This window comes from Setaria viridis, chromosome 8, assembly GCF_005286985.2.
Source record: "Setaria viridis chromosome 8, Setaria_viridis_v4.0, whole genome shotgun sequence".
In the NCBI taxonomy this organism is placed as follows: Eukaryota; Viridiplantae; Streptophyta; class Magnoliopsida; order Poales; family Poaceae; genus Setaria; species Setaria viridis.
This window is the reverse complement of record NC_048270.2, coordinates 38,410,998-38,429,352: the sequence shown is the minus strand read 5'-3', so window position 1 is coordinate 38,429,352 and position 18,355 is coordinate 38,410,998. Positions and strand designations below refer to the sequence as shown.

The 18,355-nt window shown below is 43.9% G+C and overlaps 3 protein-coding genes across 3 annotated transcripts; all 3 read right to left on the bottom strand.

Annotated features, from left to right (window-relative positions):
• Window positions 1-5,159: 5,159 nt before the first annotated feature.
• On the bottom strand, window positions 5,160-7,324 carry LOC117834707 (cell number regulator 13). Its single transcript, XM_034714235.2, has 3 exons — window positions 6,764-7,324; window positions 5,709-6,323; window positions 5,160-5,619 (listed from the first exon to the last, which is right to left on the bottom strand). The coding sequence occupies exons 1-2, from the start codon at window positions 7,307-7,309 to the stop codon at window positions 6,183-6,185; spliced, it is 687 nt and encodes a 228-aa protein (XP_034570126.1). The 5' UTR covers window positions 7,310-7,324; the 3' UTR covers window positions 5,160-5,619; window positions 5,709-6,182.
• A 1,401-nt stretch (window positions 7,325-8,725) lies between these two features.
• Window positions 8,726-13,803, bottom strand: LOC117866817 (cysteine-rich receptor-like protein kinase 40). The gene is made up of 9 exons (XM_034751099.2): window positions 13,001-13,803; window positions 12,389-12,887; window positions 11,925-11,974; window positions 11,384-11,466; window positions 10,708-10,861; window positions 10,221-10,432; window positions 9,887-10,118; window positions 9,609-9,774; window positions 8,726-9,337 (listed from the first exon to the last, which is right to left on the bottom strand). The coding sequence occupies exons 2-9, from the start codon at window positions 12,833-12,835 to the stop codon at window positions 9,191-9,193; spliced, it is 1,491 nt and encodes a 496-aa protein (XP_034606990.1). The 5' UTR covers window positions 12,836-12,887; window positions 13,001-13,803; the 3' UTR covers window positions 8,726-9,190.
• Window positions 13,804-14,756: 953 nt separating this feature from the next.
• On the bottom strand, window positions 14,757-16,213 carry LOC117833622 (senescence-specific cysteine protease SAG39). Its single transcript, XM_034713193.1, has 2 exons — window positions 15,655-16,213; window positions 14,757-15,577 (listed from the first exon to the last, which is right to left on the bottom strand). The coding sequence occupies exons 1-2, from the start codon at window positions 16,196-16,198 to the stop codon at window positions 14,964-14,966; spliced, it is 1,158 nt and encodes a 385-aa protein (XP_034569084.1). The 5' UTR covers window positions 16,199-16,213; the 3' UTR covers window positions 14,757-14,963.
• Between the last annotated feature and the right edge of the window lie 2,142 nt (window positions 16,214-18,355).

Sequence of the window (18,355 nt, the reverse complement as noted above, 5' to 3'; positions counted from 1 at the left end):
TGGCCAGCACCGCTTGCTGTCAGGTCCCACTCAAGGCTTTTCGCCGCGTCACCCGGTGTCATTTGCCGACGACTTCCCACATCCGGCATGCGAACTCCATCCCCATGGTTCATCCACACGATGCCAAACTGTACTTCCATCAGCACCTCCAGCCTCAACATCCCTAAGCCAATTGATGGCAGTGCTGTGGCCAGGACCTCCCTGGTTGCAACTTGAGCGAACAGCACTACCAGCTCTTCGGTCGCCCATAGTATCAACAACCACTAAGCTGTTATTGGTGTGGCCGCCCACCATGGCCACATCTCCTGCAGCAACCCAACGGCAACATCCCTTCAAGTGGGCTACAACCTGCTGCTGGCAATGCGCGCTTGGTCATTTGGCTACGGCTTCATGTTGGGTGTCATGGGAATGCTTTGGGTGCCAGCAAGCTCTTGTTGCCTGGCATGTACCTGGCTACTATCTTCATCAACATTGGACAGCACCAATTTCCTTCAACTGCATACTGCATGCGCCGCAGTGGGCATTCCAGCATGTGTGGGCTAGGCTGGCATCGTCTCCAAGCATCTCCACAACTCGAGGACGAGCTATCTTTGATGGGTGGTGAAGTGTTATGGCAAGTGGGCTGACCACAGGCCTAGGCCCACAAGTACTGTAGCTCGTGAACAGTGCCACGAGAGGAATAAGATTGGTTTGTTAGCAGGTCATTAGAGATAAGGTTGTTAGAGAGATAAGGCTATTTAGATTAGATTGGGTTTGTTAGGTAGCTAGCTATATAAGCACACCCACACCATCCATTGTAATCAAGCAAGAAGAATCCTAAAAGTAGTCAGAGCCTCCAAGGGAGGGCGATGAATAGGTTCTTCGTGCTATCCCTAGTTCTACCCCATCATTTACTTTAGTGACATCAATGCTTAATGTTAAGCAGAAGTAGAATTATTATTCAGAGCCTCCCGGGGAGGACGAGGGCGAACTAATCTGCTGTTGCGCCATTGTTGCTTAATAATGGATATTGGATGCCAAAGTTAATTAGTTAAACTTATTTTTATTTTTCTTCTTTTGAGTTTTTACGTAATTAAAATAATCATTGTCTCTCAATACCATTTGCAGACCTGAATTGAATGATGTGGAAAACAGCGTAATAGCTGGAATTGAGGTGCCAATGGTTCCCTCATTAGTTGGTATGATCACATCCTGTACTGTGGTATATCTGTGTTGCGTCGTACCCATATCATGGTACAAAAATCAATCACAGCTTTCACCAATAGGTTTTTTGCAATCTTTTAATATAACTTTCAGTTAACAAACTAAAGTATCAATTGTTCATCGCATCTTTTGTGTACTGTACACATGGGTATTACAGTTTATCTTTCTCCATGCTAATTTTTGTCTGTACATTACTTAGTTTATTCGAAAGTGCTAGCTATTCATATATGATTATCCATGCTCACTACTTTTTTCGGAGATTTGTTGATGTTTACTACTTTACTCCTTCAAAATAAGTGTTTCAACTACAAAGTTCACTTGTGTACGGGCAAGATACCAAACTACATGATTACGTTGTTTCCATATCAGCCATAAGAGAGTTCAGGTGGTCTGAGTTGAAAGTTGCTACAAATAGCTTTTCAGATGGGAACATCATTGCCCTAGGTGGCTCTTTCATTATCTATAAGGTACTTCATGCTTTGGCTTGGTAACTTTGTTCTGTATAGTGTGGAGTGATGAAAAAAACACATTTTGGTACCTCCTATAGATCATTTTTTTCTAGTATTATCTTGCAGATTTTTAATTCTTGAAAGCTAACATTGCACCTCCTTTCAACTTTGTTTTTTCAAAAGATAATGCTACATGGAGTTTTAATATGATACAGTACAAGAGCTCTAACAGGGACCCATTATGTAATTGTGTCTATTTTACAGGGTGTACTAAAAGGTGGAAACATTATCGCCGTAAAGAGATGTTACAGTGGATATTATGCCAAGTGGCCACACAAAAACTATGATCTACTTCTTGCTGTTTCAAAGCTTCAGCACGAAAATATAGTGAAATTTGTTGGATATTGCTATCAAGTCTTGTCCACTTCTAAGGTGTAATTATTCAAACGCAAAAAGGGCCGACCTAGAGAAACGGAATTCCTATGGGTGGAAGAATACATGGCGAATGGAAGCTTACAGGATATCATACATGGTATGTTTCAACAGAAATATTGAACATATTTCACTTCTCGGCGAACTTTCCTCTTAATAAACTTTGTTGAATATAATGAGCTCATAGTTGCTTCCACCATGATATAACATCTGTAATTTTGTAGATTCCCGACTTCATTGGTCTTCGCTCTTCCAGATAATTCACGGAATAGCCAAGGGTCTACATTACCTGCATGAGCAGCGTCTTGTTCATATGGATGTGAAGCCACACAACATCATCCTGGATTCTGATATGAATCCTAAGATTACTGATTTTGAATTATCTATAGTGCTGCCTGATAATGACATCACTCTTGTTGATTCCATAATGGGAACAGTGTATGTCATCACACGTAAAGCTTTTCGCCATTTTTGAAACGTCCCTACTAATTAATTAAATAAATAGGTACTAAGAATTGATACCTAATACCAGTAGCTCAAGTTACAATTTCGGGTACCACTTAGCACATTTCCATGGACAATTAAAACCCTTTCACATAAATATTTCCATTGCGTGGGTACATATGCACGAAGCTCTTCTTTCATTTTAATCCCTGAATTTTTCTTTTTTCTTTAATTAACAATTCAGGGGATACATAGATCCAGAGTGTATGGTAGAAGGTATAGTATCAACGAAGAACGATGTGTATGCTTTTGGCATCACCCTTCTTGAGACTGTTAGCAGTATGTGCAGATCTAAACCACCTCGACAGGTAATTAAGTGTACACAAACACCTTTGTCAAAAAAGTATATACACATATTGTTTTGGTCTTGTTTCTTAATGAGATATTCCATAAAACAGCTAAGATTTTCTTTTCACTATATTCGTGTCAGGATTGGGAGGCTTGGAAAGCTGAACTATTGAAGGAGGATTTTGATCCGGCACTGTTTGAAGCATCAGATCTAAAGCAGATACGAAGGTGCATGCAGATAGGACTTCTGTGCGCTGATCTTAGGGGACGCCGCCGCCCCAACATGGACCAAGTTCTTGAGATGCTAAATGGCAACAAAAAATTGCCGAACATAAAGAAGCCTGCCTGGTCAGACGAATGGCGCCGCTGGCGTGGTTTTAACATTTGGCACCTATGTCTTCCCTAGCTTGTATGACACTGGGCACTGGGCAGCAGTATCATGTATTCATGTACCTCTGTGTGACTGTGTGCTTGATGTATATAAAAGGACTACATGGATCAAACACTAGACTGTAGCCTGTACTACAGAGTGCAGACGTTCAGCATTTAATCATCAGCTTGATGTGACATACGATTCAGTTCTCAAATGTATAAGCAATAATACACACACTTTGCTTTTGATTTTCTCCCTTTGATTTGCGTACTGTTCTTCCTGTTATTTATAATCACCTTATGGGCTGAAAATACTAAAAACTTAGCTGCAGAGGCCGGAAACTATTCCTTTTCCTAAAAAAAGTTGTCAAATGTGTACAATTCTTCCATGTATTTCTGGGCATCTCTGTATGATGTGGGCCGATTCAGAATCCTTCAATTCAGGATGTTTGTTCACATGAACATGTGCTGCTTCTCTGAAAATTGAAACAGAACATACTTTATTTGACATTTCTCCCACTAATTTGAATCACAATCCTGAAAATTTTCGAAGGATATTTGTTCACATCCACGCATGCTGCTTCTATGTACATACAAATCACAAATGCTTGTCATTTCTATCTCCACAAACCAGAATCAGAATGCACTGCTGCTACGGAGCACGGTGACTCGTCTTCAGTCTTCGCTGCACAACGCTGCTACCTGTTCTGATGTGTCCAGTAGCAGGGACGATTGGCTGGTCGTCAATTTGAGCACTCGCCTCTTCCATGTCAAGCATTCAGTGAAGAAATGGATGCGCAGTTTCAGGGGACAATCTGCAGAAGTATCTGAAAATGTGTTGCAGATAAATGAGTTGCAGTTTGCAGGCACGCGGGCGGGTCGGAGGATATGCAGAAGGCACCCTTAAATCTTTGCGAAAAGCCCCCTGTTTTGGATCGCGATTAATAATCTCGATCCGATTATTTGCATATAACCCCCTATTTTGGGTCCAGAATTTTACAACTAGGACCCCGGCTCGGGTCGCGTCTTCCTCCCGCCCGTCCGCCACGCGGCCGCTGCCGCCGCCGTCCTCCCCGCCGGAATCACGAAGCTGCACCATCTCCATCTTCGAATCCATCTTTACTAGTCTCCGGTTCGGAGTGAAGGCGGCGCGCCGGCCGGCCGGCCACGGCGGCGATCCGGGACCTGCGCTTCCTCATCTTACCGGCGAGTGGAGAGCACGAGTCCGGCAGCATTATCGTCTGAGATCTCCAACCTTTACCGCTGGCCGGCGTAATTACGTTTCGCTCACACGTTAGCCTGGAGATTCTTGAAAATTGACCGGCATTGACAGGCATACATCTTGAAAATTGCATGATTCTGACTGCGGTCTACAGCTTTGGAAAGGAATTGCAGAGATTTAGAATTAAAGAGGAACTGTACAGATTTGATGAATTTGATATTCAAGTGCTACATCTGTGGGTATTCGCAATAGCAGGGCAAAAAAGACATGAACACTTGTCTGACATCTTGATTGTTGTTTTTATCTCTGCTACAAGTTTTTGGTCGGAACCGCATTTGGCCTTACCTTCTCGAAGTTTTCATGGTTATTACAGGATGAAGAGGAGTTCCAGCAGTAGTAGGTGCACCAGGTCAATGACAGTAAATTTCATTCATCCATGTTGCTCTTTCAGAGGTGATATTTTTTTTTATCTGAAAACCTTACAGCAGCAACGGTTGCTCTATCTTAGGAAATCTGAAGATACACAGGGCAAGAGAATGAATTAGAAGATGAGGTTATTGCAGATTGATAACATACTGAACTGGGTTTGTTAAATTTCGAACCTAAATGATGGAAGCATGCCAAGGGGAATTGTAACTTCAGAGAATGTGTCAAAGCCTGGAATTTCTTTATCCAGCATACAATGCGTCAAAGCGTGGAATCTCTTTCTCTTTATATGTAATCAAGAACAAATTCTCTGTACAAGTTGCATCTTCGGAGAAGCAGCTTGTGTGCACATTGAGAGACACCTTTGAAAATTGCATGATTCTGAGTTCTGACTAGTTAAAAAGAGGCACTGTACAGATTTGAAGAATCGGAGACTCATAGTAGTAGTACGTCCGCCGGTATTCACAGTAGCAAGGCAAAAATGACATCAAAGACACGTCTGAACATCTTGAAAATTGTTAACTCTGCTATGAAGGTTTTGGTCGAACTGCCCTTCGCGCCTTCGCCTATCTTTTTTTACTTTTTCATGGTTCTCTTATAGAATTAAGAGCAGTAGTAGGCACTTCTGGTCGACGACAATAAATTTGATCCTTATTTCTCTTTCAGAGCTCGTATTTCGTCTCAACACCTTACAGCAGCAAGGGTTGCTCTGTGTCAGAAAATCTGTAGGTATACAGGGCAAGAGATTGAATTAGAAGATGTGGTTTTTGCAGGTTGATAATATACTGAATTGAGTTTGTTAATTTTTTAACCTTAAAAATTGAACCATGTCAAGGGTAAATGACATATGTTGCCCTACTCCTCCTTCAGTGGTGGGAGGCTCAAGGGCTGCACCGACTGTGTCGGCATCGGAGCCTGCGATGACCCTGGAACTTTGTTGTCCTGATGAACCAGAAGGTAAGCTACAGGTGCAAACAGATCATCCGAAAACTCTCGAGCGGTAAAAACAACACCCAAGAGTTGGTCAGGTAGCAAATCTGATTTTATCATCCCATGATGGAAAGAAAATTCCAACATACCTATTTGGCACATATGAATGCATTTTCACCTGAATTTGACAGCTAGTAAATCTGACAAAGAAGGCCAACAATTGCATACTAGCTAGCTGTTCCCAAAGAAAAAACAGGGTGCTAGCTAGATCATTGTTAGTGTGTCGAGTGATAAGATGAGAAAGAATTAAGTCCGTACCATGTAGCGACACTTGAAAAAATTTATGGATATGTGCATCAGAAGAAATTAGAAGCGGAGGTGTAAACCGTGTGTGTACTATGCCAATTACCAAGGCATACTCCCTGAACAATTGCTAAGCAGCATCCATCGCACGAGAGAAATAGGAACGGCACAAGGCATGGTCTTACCACAGGTGCCTGTACAAAGAACAGATGACAAAACATAAGCTCTCCACAAACGAAAAATATCAAAAAACAGTACCAAGTGCTATTCCAGCAGTTAATTTCACCAAAATTTCAGATCTCAGCCATTTTTTGTTTTCAGATAACAATGAAAATCAAAAGATCCTGTATGTACAATATATGATTTGTTGTACCAGTATGGCAGAAGTAACTTAACATCTAGCAGCCAGATTCTGATTTGGACTCCGAAGAATTGGGCTATTATCATGTTCATGCCTCTTGCGCTCAAATATAGGCCAAAATCATAGAAATTTTTTTCATACTTGACGGCCTATTTGGAACATAAAAATTCCACAAGAGACAGTTTCAAGTAATGCAGGGATCTTGCAAGAAAGTTCACATGTTCTAGATATCAGAAATAACTAGAACTAGTTGTGATGAGCAGGTGGTTGTACCTCTTGGCACGACGAATTCTCACCGGCCTTGTCGAGGAGCCTCACCCAGTTGAGCGTGGCGTCGACGTAGCTGACGAGGGGGAAGAGCTGGAGGTAGAAGCCGATCTCACCCTGCACCTCCCGGAGCTCGTCGGCGTGGCGCGCCCCCATGAAGCACCGGTACGCGTACCCGCGCCGCTGGCAGGAGCGCACGAGCAGGTACGCCCGCCGGAGCGTCTCCTCGAGCTCCTCCACGGGAGCCCGCGTCTCCGGCGCGCGCATCGGGTGCGCGTCCTGGAGCCGCCGGAGCAGGCCGCCGATCATCTCCACCCGCCGCGCCAGCTGCCGGCAGGTGGCGCGGTTCCGGCGCACCGTCCGCGCGGCGTCGGCGATCATGGTGATGAGGCTGTACGCGTCGAGACCCACCAGCTGCGCCACCGTGGCGACCTGACCGACCAGAGCCATGTCCTTGCCGTTGATTTTTGGTTTGGTGGTGTGGTTGAGGTCGAGGAAGATGGAGGAGGAGGAAGAAGGTGGGGTGGTGAGTGAGAGCATAAAAAAGGCCATGGTTTGGGAGGGAGTGGCAGACAAGTCCAAGAACTTGACTGGTGTGAAAGAGACAACGGCAGTTGAAAATGATTAGAGTTTTGTGAACTGTGATGCTGACATGTTTGAACGAAGCATACAGTTGGCGCCAAACGTGAAGGAGGCCGGGTTTCCAGGAAGCTTCATAAAGCTTTGTATAAAGTCGTAGGCATGATTTTGAAACTGAATTTTCAATCTTTGAAAGATTCCAAGTTGGACCCATGATTTGGTTGGTTCCTTATCTTGTATTGGGAACACCTGCTAAACTTTAGCACCTATCACATCGGATATTTGGATACTAATTAGGAGTATTAAATATAGTCTAATTACAAAACTAATTGCACAGATGGAGTCTAATTCGCGATATGAATCTATTAAGCCTAATTAGTTCATGATTTGACAATATGGTGCTACATTAACTATTTGCTAATGATGGATTAATTAGCCTTAATAGATTCGTCTCGCGAATTAGACTCCATCTGTGCAATTAGTTTTGTAATTAGCTCATGTTTAGTTCTCCTAATTAGCATCTAAACATTCGATGTGACCCTTCTAAAATTTAGCACCTCACATCCAAACGGCCCTAAAGTAGTTTGCACAGCATACCAGCCTGCCTCATCAGCTGTGACGATTTCTAGCTGGATGCTCATGGAGTCAGCTGTCATCTCAAGGTAGACTAAGGGGTTATTCGGATATCAGGGGTTTTACTTTAGCCCTATCACATCAGATGTTCGGATGCTAATTAGGAGGATTAAACATGAGTTAATTATAAAACTAATTGCAGAACCCTTGGGCTAATTTGCGAGACGAATCTAAAGCCTAATTAATCCATCATTAGCAAACGGTTACTGTAGCACCACATTGTCAAATCATGGACTAATTAGGCTTAATAGATTCATCTCATGAATTAGCCTCCATCTGTGTAATTATTTTTGTAATTAGACTATGTTTAATACTCTTAATTAGTATCTAAACATCCGATGTGACAGGGCTAAAGTTTACCCCCATGGGAGCCAAACACCCCCTAAGAACCTAACCACATGTGCACAGACTCTAACAAGATACATTTTATGATGAGCTCTTTTAGGTACACAGTACTATGTTATACTAGTGTTTGAAAATTTTTTAGACTAGTATAAAAACATCCAATGGTCAAAATTAATTGTATACTACTGAAACATTCACCTGTGGTATAGGTAGTATACACGAGTAATATAGGTAGTATAAGGGTATCATGGTAAAAGAACACAAATGACATCACTATAATTTTATTTTTGACACTAGCATAAAGTTTAAAAGACTATCCATTTGAAATATCACTTTTACAATGTAACAATTACTAAATTATCCATAATAATAAATAATTAGATCTTATATATACTATTTACCACTAATGTGTACCGTAAAAGAGAGCTCACGATGATATACAAAAGGGAGCAGGTTATTACACTGATAATTCAACCGGAAAAATATAAAATTCGGCCGGCGCTGAAGGTAGGCATCACCTTCTAAGGAGCTTCCGATTGAGCTCGAATGTGCTCAGTTTGTCAACAAGATTTCCAGATGTCGATGTCCTGAGCATTAGTAAACTATACTCAAAACAGACGCCGGCCACGAAAGGGACCTCTGACCAGCTCTCTAAGTTGGACTATCTCCCTCAGCTCACCACAGTGTGTTTACACGGATATTTAGTTGCAACTATCTCTCTGTGGTGTTTAACAGAATCGTGATCATCGATTCACCAAACTTAACATATTTCAGTAGTTCATTACTTGACACTTTGGATATGATACTGCAACAATTTCTGTGGTTCTTCCAAAAGCACAACCTGATCTAGCCTTACCACCAGGCTGATATGATCATCTATTGCCACGTTGCTGAGCTACTATACAATGATGCTGCCAAGCATGGTAACGACTTCACACATTCCATAATCTGAGAGCGTTCATGCTGTTTCGCACGCAGCAAGGGATCAACAAACTTGTGCATCTTCGTTTGGTACTTGCGTGCCTGAAATAGAATTTCAATCAGGTGAAATTTCATAGTTACAAGTATGATCCATCATAGTTCTTCAAGTGTACCCGACAAATTAAATCTCGTTGTCTAGAGAAGGGACTCAGAAAAATGTCATTTAGCTGTATATTTCTCTGGATAACAAAAAGGAGACCACATTTTTTAGTCACAGAAAAAGGGTAATCATTTGTCAATAACAATATGTTGCAAATAAACACATTACTGTAGGCACTCCTCCTTTTTTTTAAAAATTATAATAAATACTTACATAATCAGGAAGCAGTAGCCCTGTGTGGCCCTTCGCCTTCACTTTATTATAAAAAGACCGAAGAAGCTTTCCACTTATTATCTCAAGAAGTACTATACCAAAGCCATATACATCTGATTTCTCTGAGATAATTCCAGTAGCAACATATTCAGGATCTGCATAGCCACGAAGAGACAGCGAGGATTATCATTAATTGTAGTGCGCGTGCAAACACATGGAAATGAAACATAAAAAGGTCGTGGTCTATAATTTGATTGCTGTATCAGATGAGCTCTTACTATGTGCCCATAACAGCCACCTCTGCAGTCGTATTTGGAGCCAACATTAGTGCCAGACCAAAATCAGTAATCTTGGCGTTCATTTCGTGATCCAGCAGGATATTGCTTGCTTTTATGTCCCTATGGACGATACACATCTGAGAATGCCCATGCAGATAAACAAGACCATCTGCTATCCCTTTGATTATTTGAAGACGCTTAGACCAATTTAGCATCTCCCTTTTTGTTTCATCTACAAAAGAACATACATTGGTAGCAGAAATCATTGAGTAATACACTTGCCGAACAATGAACTCAAAAGATTAAAGAGGCATTAATATTAATGTAAAGTTACCAGCAACGATAGATGCCAAGCATTTATTTGGCATGTATTCATAGATAAGTATGTCTTCTTTTCCTTGAGCACAATACCCAAGTAGAGCAATTATATTTTTATGTTTAAGATTTGGAATGGCTTCAATCTCAGTTCTGAACTCATGTGGACCTTGAAATGAATATGCATCTTTTCTTTTGACTGCAATATCAAGACCATTAGATAGTTTGCCTGAAAAAGATTTGAGCGCCAGCGTTAAAAAACACATCTAATGATGAACAAGGGAGCATAACATAACTTTCAGATATAAGATGATATAAACTGCTTGTGTCAGTGACTAGTAGAGCAGTTGAGCACATCCTTCAGATTAACCTATAACATGAAGCAAGGTGCTATAATTGATTAGCCCCATCCCAAGTGGAGATGCATTTAGAGAAGGTATTTTTTAATCTAGGTGTTATTTCAAGAACTTGTCTCATACTAAAGATTGTCTCGAGAAAACATTACCTTGTAAACATAGCCAAATCCACCATTTCCCACCGAATTTCTCTCTGATAAGTTGTCTGTAGCAGCCAAAATCTGAGAGAAGCTAAAATGTGATAATTCTGCTCTTTTTGAGCCACCAATGAGATTTACTAGTCCTCTCATGTTCATGACTTGGCCTAATTCAAAGGAAACCCCACTTTGTCACTGATTAAAAATATGCATTCTCGAAAAAAGAGTTAAAGAAATGGTGGCTACAGTATGACTGAACTACAGCAATAACTGCTTGAAGCTCCTGTCCAAAATCAAATGAATGTATCCAATAGAATCATAAAGGAACAGATATCAGAAGTCGTTATGTCAAGTGATTTCTGTAACTTCAAGCTTATTTTCTTAAATCAAATTTAACAGGATGACAAGTAGGAAAAGTCAGTGAGTTGTTCATGCCCTGGGAGATAAATCCGTGCAATGATCATTTCTAGAAGATTATGCTATATTATACCCCTGTATCAAAAGGAAATGCATCAATGTATAGCAAATATTTGATATATTGTTCATATATTGATGCAAGTTATCTTCCAAAAGTTACATAGATGTACATGTACTTTGGAGTAGGAAAAATTATCTTAGTAATTCCCAGGTGCTACAAAATGTCAAAGCTATTAGAAAATATTGCATAACTGTGGAGTGCATGAGCATACCTTCTGTTTTATCTTCCTCAGGTTTTGAGGGAGGAGGAGTTGTTCCCAGATTTTCAAATTTATTGGTCTTGAGGGCCTCTGTTCTAAGCCTGATATAGTAGCACACATGTAAAATATGACAGGCTATATGAATAAAGAAACTCAAGAGTTTGTCTGTTAAAAAGCAAGTTCCATTTGTGTATGTGGGTAGGGTGGATGAGGTCACAATTTTCTTAATCAGAGTATCACATAATTAGTATCACAATGGTCATGACTATATCGTAAGGAAAAGCATCAGCACCAGAATTGTAAACAGAGCCATATTCTTCAAGGATAGTGCAAAAATTTCATATTGAGCAATCACAATCCTTGCCGTGGTTTTAATTCGAAGAGAGGTGTGGCCTTGGAGTGATAAGATGTTTAGTGCATCATTCAGTCTAGTCTCCAAAAGTCCAAATATACAGCAGCAAAACGAAGCAGGTTTACAATGTCTGAATGCACAAGCGAAGGCACTCCATAACTTTGCATGAAAAAAGGAACACCATAGATGTACCATATATACCTATCTTCATGTTCCGCATGATGTACTGCATGTAACTCATCTGTAGTTTCCTTAATGATGCAAAAAAAGAAAAAAGAAGGCAAATAAGATCGTTTGATCATAAGTTATATTTTAGCAAATATTCCAGCAACAAACTGCCATCACCATTTTGAATCTTAATTTTAATAAGAGGCATGGTAAATGGAATAAATATTTACATGTTTCCTAGACATAATATGTAATTTTTGGACAATGCTTCTTATATAAGTTTCTTTGAATTAGAGTTTTATTACAACCTAAATAGGTTTCAGCAGTTGCATGTAGGCTAGCTAGCCACCTACCAACAAAATCAGCAAAAAAAAGAAAGTTTGCATCAAGAAAGAATCTCATCAGCTAGAAAAAATGGTCTTTTTTCGTAGAGGAAGAAACTTGTCCTTTTGAATCACAGCAAAGTCTTGGAAACTTTCACATGATGAAATCCATACCCTTGAGCACAGAGGACAAGCTCTGCTCAGAAGCCGCTCCCAAGTACGGGTGTTGTCGACGAAGCTGACAAGGGGGAAAACCTGGAGGTAGAAGGTGATCTCATTCTGCACTTCACGGAGCAGATCAGCCTGCTTCCCTCCCATACAGCAGCTATGCAGGTAGCCACTGTCACGACAGGACGCGATGAGAATATATGCTTGCCGAAGCGTCTCCTCCAGCTGCTCAACTGGGTTCCTCGTCTCCATGTGCTGCATCAGCCGTGTTCTTTCGAGCTGCTGCAGAAGGTCCCCGATCATCCTTGCACGGCGTGCAAGCAGCTGGCAGGTCTCCCGGTTCCTCTTAACCGTCCGCGCAGCCTCCACAATCATCGAGATGAGCCCATAAGCATCCACCCCTGCGAGCTGCGCGACGCTGGCCAGCTGACTAACTCCATTCCACAGCGCCATGCTCTTGCCGGGGGTTGGTCTTCTGGAAGGTCTACCTTAGAGACCTCAGTACCTGAAACAATGGAACCAAAAAGTACCTGAGATCTAAATTTTCTAAAAACACAGTGACTTTGACGATGAACTGAAAGCGGCCAACTGAGAAAAACACGGTCTTCCACTACAGACCCAGTCACCCCAAGCCAGATGTTGCATCTCCATTGACTGAAAGTTCCAATGCTACGACTGGAATGGTCACATGCATTCGAGCTGTTGACTTCCATGAATATTGAATGGTATCATATTCCATTGAACACATAAACTGAACCACAGCAGAAAAAAAACTGACTGCCATCTCTTTTCCACGAAACGTCTGGTACTCTTGGCAGGTTGTGGCATTTCCACAAAAACGTCGAGCTCGTTTAGATATTATCTCGGCACCGTATTGACTTCTTCCTACAGAATTTCCGTGAACACCCGCGCTACAGAGTATTCCACCAAAACGGGACACCAGCTGACTGCCAATCCAATTTGTTTCCATTCGCAGCGCACTCATGGCAGACAACCAAGGGAAAGTTATCACCGTGTTGATGGGATGGCGACCCGCACCGGATGCGTTCCGGGACCGGGAGTCTCTCACCGGCAGCGGTATTTTCTCAAACACCTCCGCCCGCCCACCTTTCCGCCGGCGCAGCACAGAGGTCACGACGGGCCAGAAGAGCGCACCCCGCCGGAGTCCGTTCCAGGCATTCTTGCCTCTCACTCGACTAGTTTGCAGCCATGGCGCCTCCATGACGATCCCTCGCGCTCTTCTCCGTTCCACCTGCAGCTGCGCTTCCTTGTTCCCGTTGGCTCTGTCCCGGCTCCAGACGGTGAGTGGGTGGTATCCGACCGCGCCTGCGAAGTGGCCTTGCCGCGTACGGCACTCCAATGGCGAGAATTTCTGGATGAAGGAACTCTGGCGAGCAAGCGAGTCAAGACGGCGGCGGCGGAACTCTGGCGAGCAAGCGAGCAGCATGGTTGGCTGGAAACTGCGCTGGGCCGATCTGGGCCACACAATCCTGCCAGCCTGCTATCAGGCCCAAGTAGCTACAAGACCACCATGGTGCTCCAGGGCCCAGCCAGCCTGGTCCTCAGGCGGGTTACGGCCTATTATTATTAGTTTAAAAACCATATTTGAATTGAGATTTAACTTTCTGTTCAGATCTTACGTTAAGAAAACAAGAAACTCAAACAAATTTATGAACTTTTGGAATTAAGAAAGATTGGATCTTGTTTCCTAATTGTAAGGTCCTAGCAACACTCACAATCAAGTTTTTAAACTGAAGAAAAATTTATAAAAGTTTTTTAAAATATAATATTTTCGTAACATAAATTATTATACACCTCATGAGAAGCTCGTCTTGACGTAGCTTCATCTTTAGTATGGTTGCTCTATTGAACCTTGCGGAGTTAACATTTTCTTTGGCATTTTTTTCATAGAGTCGACATTTGAAGCTTGACACATCTTTAAACTTGTTTGGAAATTGTTGTTGCAGGAGAACTCTGTGAAAAATAAGTTTTTCTCCCAATCTTTACTACATATCAAGACGCATGCATGCTGTAATCTTATTTGGTCAAGTTTCTATCATGTATTAGTGTGCTATTTGAAATATTTGTATCTTCATTTAAGACTTGTTATGCTATTTAGTAGTTGTGTACTGAATTGTGAGGCAATTTTTATGATACTGTACTGAATTGTGAGGCATATATAAATTTTCGTTCGGCATACCCTTCGCAAAAATCCTAGCTCTGCCACTGCCTGGCTCAAGCACGACCCTAGCACTATACACACCACGTCACTTTTAGGCACCACATTATTGGACATAATGGTCTAATTGTACCGTGCCATTCAGATCGTTTGAACGACGCGTGTTGCTTGAACATATACTAATTTTCGGACATATGATAAAAAACACCTCCCTTATTTATTTATTTATAAGCAAGCTAGGATGCATGTCAGCACCCTATATAATCTTTGCAACGATACATACTGTATATAGACACGCAGGGCGTGTGTACACACCATTATTCTGGATCGAGAGGCACACAGATCATGCATGGCTCGGAGGTGCATGGCGATCGACCGGCCGGGGGTCCGGCCGGTGATCGATCAGATGATAGGGAAGCTGGGGCGCACCGCGAGGCCGCACAAGCCCAAGGGCGGCGAGTCCCTGAGCACGTAGACAAAGCCGTTGTCGCCCCACCTGGCGCTCCACGAGTTCTTGCCGATCCAGTACTTGGTCCCGCCAGGCATGGTGCCGTACCCGACGAGGGCGAGCCCATGCGTCTGGTTCGTCCCGCATGCCCCGCCAACATAGACGCCGGACGCGAAGCACTTGCCGTCGTACACGCCGTCGATGTAGTGCTGGAAGCAGGGGTCGTTGTGGTCGAAGGCCACGGCCACGGGCTGCCGCGCCACCGCCTCCATGATCGCCGCCTCGTCACCGCGCGGCAGCCGCTTGTAGCCGCTTAGCGTCACCTCCGCCGGCTTCCCCTCCTGGCAGGTGCCGTTCCTGTCCGTGTAGGGGTACGCCGCCGCCGACGTGATGCCGCCGTTCTGGATCACCCACTTGAAGGCCGTGTCCATCCATCCGCCGCCGCAGCCCTTGTCGAGCGTGTCGCAGTCCACCAGCTGCTGCTCCGACAGCACCGGCGGCGGGTCACCGGTGCTGATCGCCTGCGCGCTCTCTATCGTCGCCGCCGCCACGAACGCCCAGCAAGACGCTGATGGTATATATGGACACTTAATTAATTAGCTTGCATTGATTTGGATGTTAGTTTCATTAAAATGGCCTACTTACAGCACCATCCATTGAACCCGACTGGCGTGACGACGCCTTCGGCCCTCCAATCAACGCTCGGAGGCAGCAGCGTTGTCGGGTTGGGACGACGCGGCGGCTCTTCTTCATCAACGGCGGCGAGCTGGAGGTCACTGCGATGGACGCCACCCTCGTGGACGGGGCCAGCGTGAGTGGTGATCATCATCTCCTCCTTCTCCGACGGGTCGCCGCCGTTGCCACCGTACATGGCCATGAACTCGTCGTGGGTGAGGTCGGTGAACGGGGTCTCGCCGAGGCGGTACCTCATCCGGCTGTCCCGGTTCGCCGCGGCGATGAACTCCATGTTGCTCCGGTATATCTCGAACCGGAGCAGCTTCTCCTCCTCGGTGGCGTAGGACCGGCCGTGCGCCGCCATCCACCCATGGAACCTCCCGAGCATCAGCAGCTCCTCGCCATTGTCGAGGGCAGGTGAAGCTGAAGCCAGAGAGGGAGCCAGTGCGGCTGCAAGCAGTAGCGGCAGCAGAGCGAGAGACATGGAGGAGGACGAGTAGTGCATGGCAGCCATATGAACGCTTGGCTAGAACCTGGTTCCTTTATATAGCCGATAGATCTCACTTGTTGATGTCCTCTCGGTCTGCTGCTTTTCTTTGCCTCCTACCACTTGACCGGAAGAAAATTCTGTGGATCCGTGACGTGGAGCTGCGTCCCTTGGATCCCTCAGACGCCCACGTGGTGCACATCGATCGGCGTCGGATATGCAGGGAGCGTGGTTTGCATCCGATCTCCACAGAATTTTCTTCCACTTGACCATAGGAAACAAAGACTATAGGTGGTGTTTTAAGCAAGTATGGCAGATGGTAATACAAATTAGTAACTACCTCTAATACCGATGCGACTACATGTAGAGCACACACCTAGTTTTTTTAAGATAAGGAACAATATTTTCTCGTCATTTCTAAAAAATAAAAAATCCATTTATGCTAAAATAGATATTTTGGAGCGAGAAATTTACTTGTAGCTCAAAAAAGTTACATCCGCATCATGAAAATGTTACATTATGAGGACCAATGGTGGTCACCCTTGGATGATGAGTGATTGGCAACGTTGTGTTGGATTGATATTGTTATTGGCTTGTGATATGCAGGTGTAGGATGCGGTGTGGCGGCCGATAGCGTGCGGTGAAGGTCAAGTGAAAGGTTCATGCTGATGGACCAAATGTGAGTAGGCTTGGACTGATGACCCGATGAGTCCGGACGGAGTTATGGGTGATCCACATGGTGCACGGAAGGGCGAGAGAGCATGACGGGATGGAGACAGCATCGGTCGAGTCGAGCGGGAGGCTCGGCGGAGGCCAGACACGCGTCGACATCAAGGAGGTCATGTGGCGACCAAGCGGAGATGGACAGTTTGGGTGGTTTGGGCCTCAATACCACCGCGCGGGCAGGTTTCCCGGTTTGGGCCTCAAAATCGGGGTTGAGCCCGGTGCTGTCGGAGCTTCGAGAAAGGGGGCACATGACATCATCGCGAAGCTTGCGTCGAAGCGAAGTAAAGTCGTGAAGGTGGCGTGTTCGTCCGAGGCACCAAAAAGAACCTGGACCAAAATGCCCCTGCATTGGCAGTTATCTTAGTTGTAGCTGTAGGGGTAGTTTCGTCATCTGCCATGGACTATATATATGGGTGGATGGCTGGTTGGTTCAGCAGCTCTTGAGAAAACCCTAATTCATTTGCTTAGAGGCTAGCCAAGTGCTTAGAGAAAGAGGAGAGAGGGAGACGAGAGAGTGATTGCTCTTTTCTCCTGATTTCTTCATCTTAGTGGGTGGATGAAGGGAGGAGGCTAGTCCTCATCTTGTAAAGATGCTGCCTTCGTGATTTAGTTGTGTTTTGATGCCTCAATTCGTGCTAAAATCTTTGATCTTGAGCATTTTTCTTTTTTGGTATTTTCGGAGATTTTTCCTTCTTCATGTTTGAATTCCCCCTCAACCCCCCCCCCAATGGATTCAGCTTGAATTCGAAGTTTTCCCAAAACTCTCCCTCTTTTGTGTTCTTGACCGTATTCCACAGAATCCATAGTGAAGTCTTGATCTTTTTGAGGAGATCATTTGGGAAAAGACTCGGTAGGCTATTGCGGAGCTATGGTTAAAATTTCATGAATTTTGGAAGTCATTCGATTTAATTTTGAAGTTTTGACCTAAACTTTTCGGGTTGTTTTTCTGAGTTGTAGGAAGTTCACTACAGGATACAGTAGATTTGCAGAGTGCCAAGGGCACTCGGCAATACCCCAAAAACACTCGGCAAACGTTTTGCCGAGTGTTGGCATAGATTTTAGCGGCAAAGAGCTCTTTGTCGAGTGGCAATCATCGGGCACTCAGCAAAGTATATTGCCGAGTGTCAATAAACACTCTGTAAAAATAAACGCTCAGCAAAAGAGAGCTAATGGGATGGCACGGTGACGGCAATTTTGCCAAGTGCATGACTGAAAAACACTCGGTATACTTTCCAAACCAAAGTTTCTAAACTTCACCAAGTGCCAAGACCTAAAACACTCGGCAAAGTTTGCCGAGTGTCATACCCAATACACTCGGCAAACAAACGCACAATGGCCAGATTTTTATGTCCACTTCGCCGAGTGTTTTGACCCTAACACTTCGCGAAAAAAGGTTCCCAGAATAATAGAAATAGGCCTGTTTGCTGAGTGTCCTAAGGGCACTCGGTAAATCGCCTG

What these genes read in the sequence shown, in the direction of transcription:
- LOC117834707 (XM_034714235.2), bottom strand. Translation starts at nt 7,309, where the DNA reads ATGGCCTTTTTTATGCTCTCACTCACCACCCCACCTTCTTCCTCCTCC. An exon ending in AGAATTCGTCGTGCCAAGAG is followed by an intron (nt 6,324 to 6,763) that starts GTACAACCACCT and finishes TTCTTTGTACAG; the next exon opens with GCACCTGTGGTAAGACCATG.
- LOC117866817 (XM_034751099.2), bottom strand. Translation starts at nt 12,835, where the DNA reads ATGGCGCTGTGGAATGGAGTTAGTCAGCTGGCCAGCGTCGCGCAGCTC. An exon ending in CATGCGGAACATGAAGATAG is followed by an intron (nt 11,467 to 11,924) that starts GTATATATGGTA and finishes TATCAGGCTTAG; the next exon opens with AACAGAGGCCCTCAAGACCA. An exon ending in CTTGGCATCTATCGTTGCTG is followed by an intron (nt 10,119 to 10,220) that starts GTAACTTTACAT and finishes GTTCTTTTGTAG; the next exon opens with ATGAAACAAAAAGGGAGATG.
- LOC117833622 (XM_034713193.1), bottom strand. Translation starts at nt 16,198, where the DNA reads ATGGCTGCCATGCACTACTCGTCCTCCTCCATGTCTCTCGCTCTGCTG. An exon ending in CGGGTTCAATGGATGGTGCT is followed by an intron (nt 15,578 to 15,654) that starts GTAAGTAGGCCA and finishes ATATACCATCAG; the next exon opens with CGTCTTGCTGGGCGTTCGTG.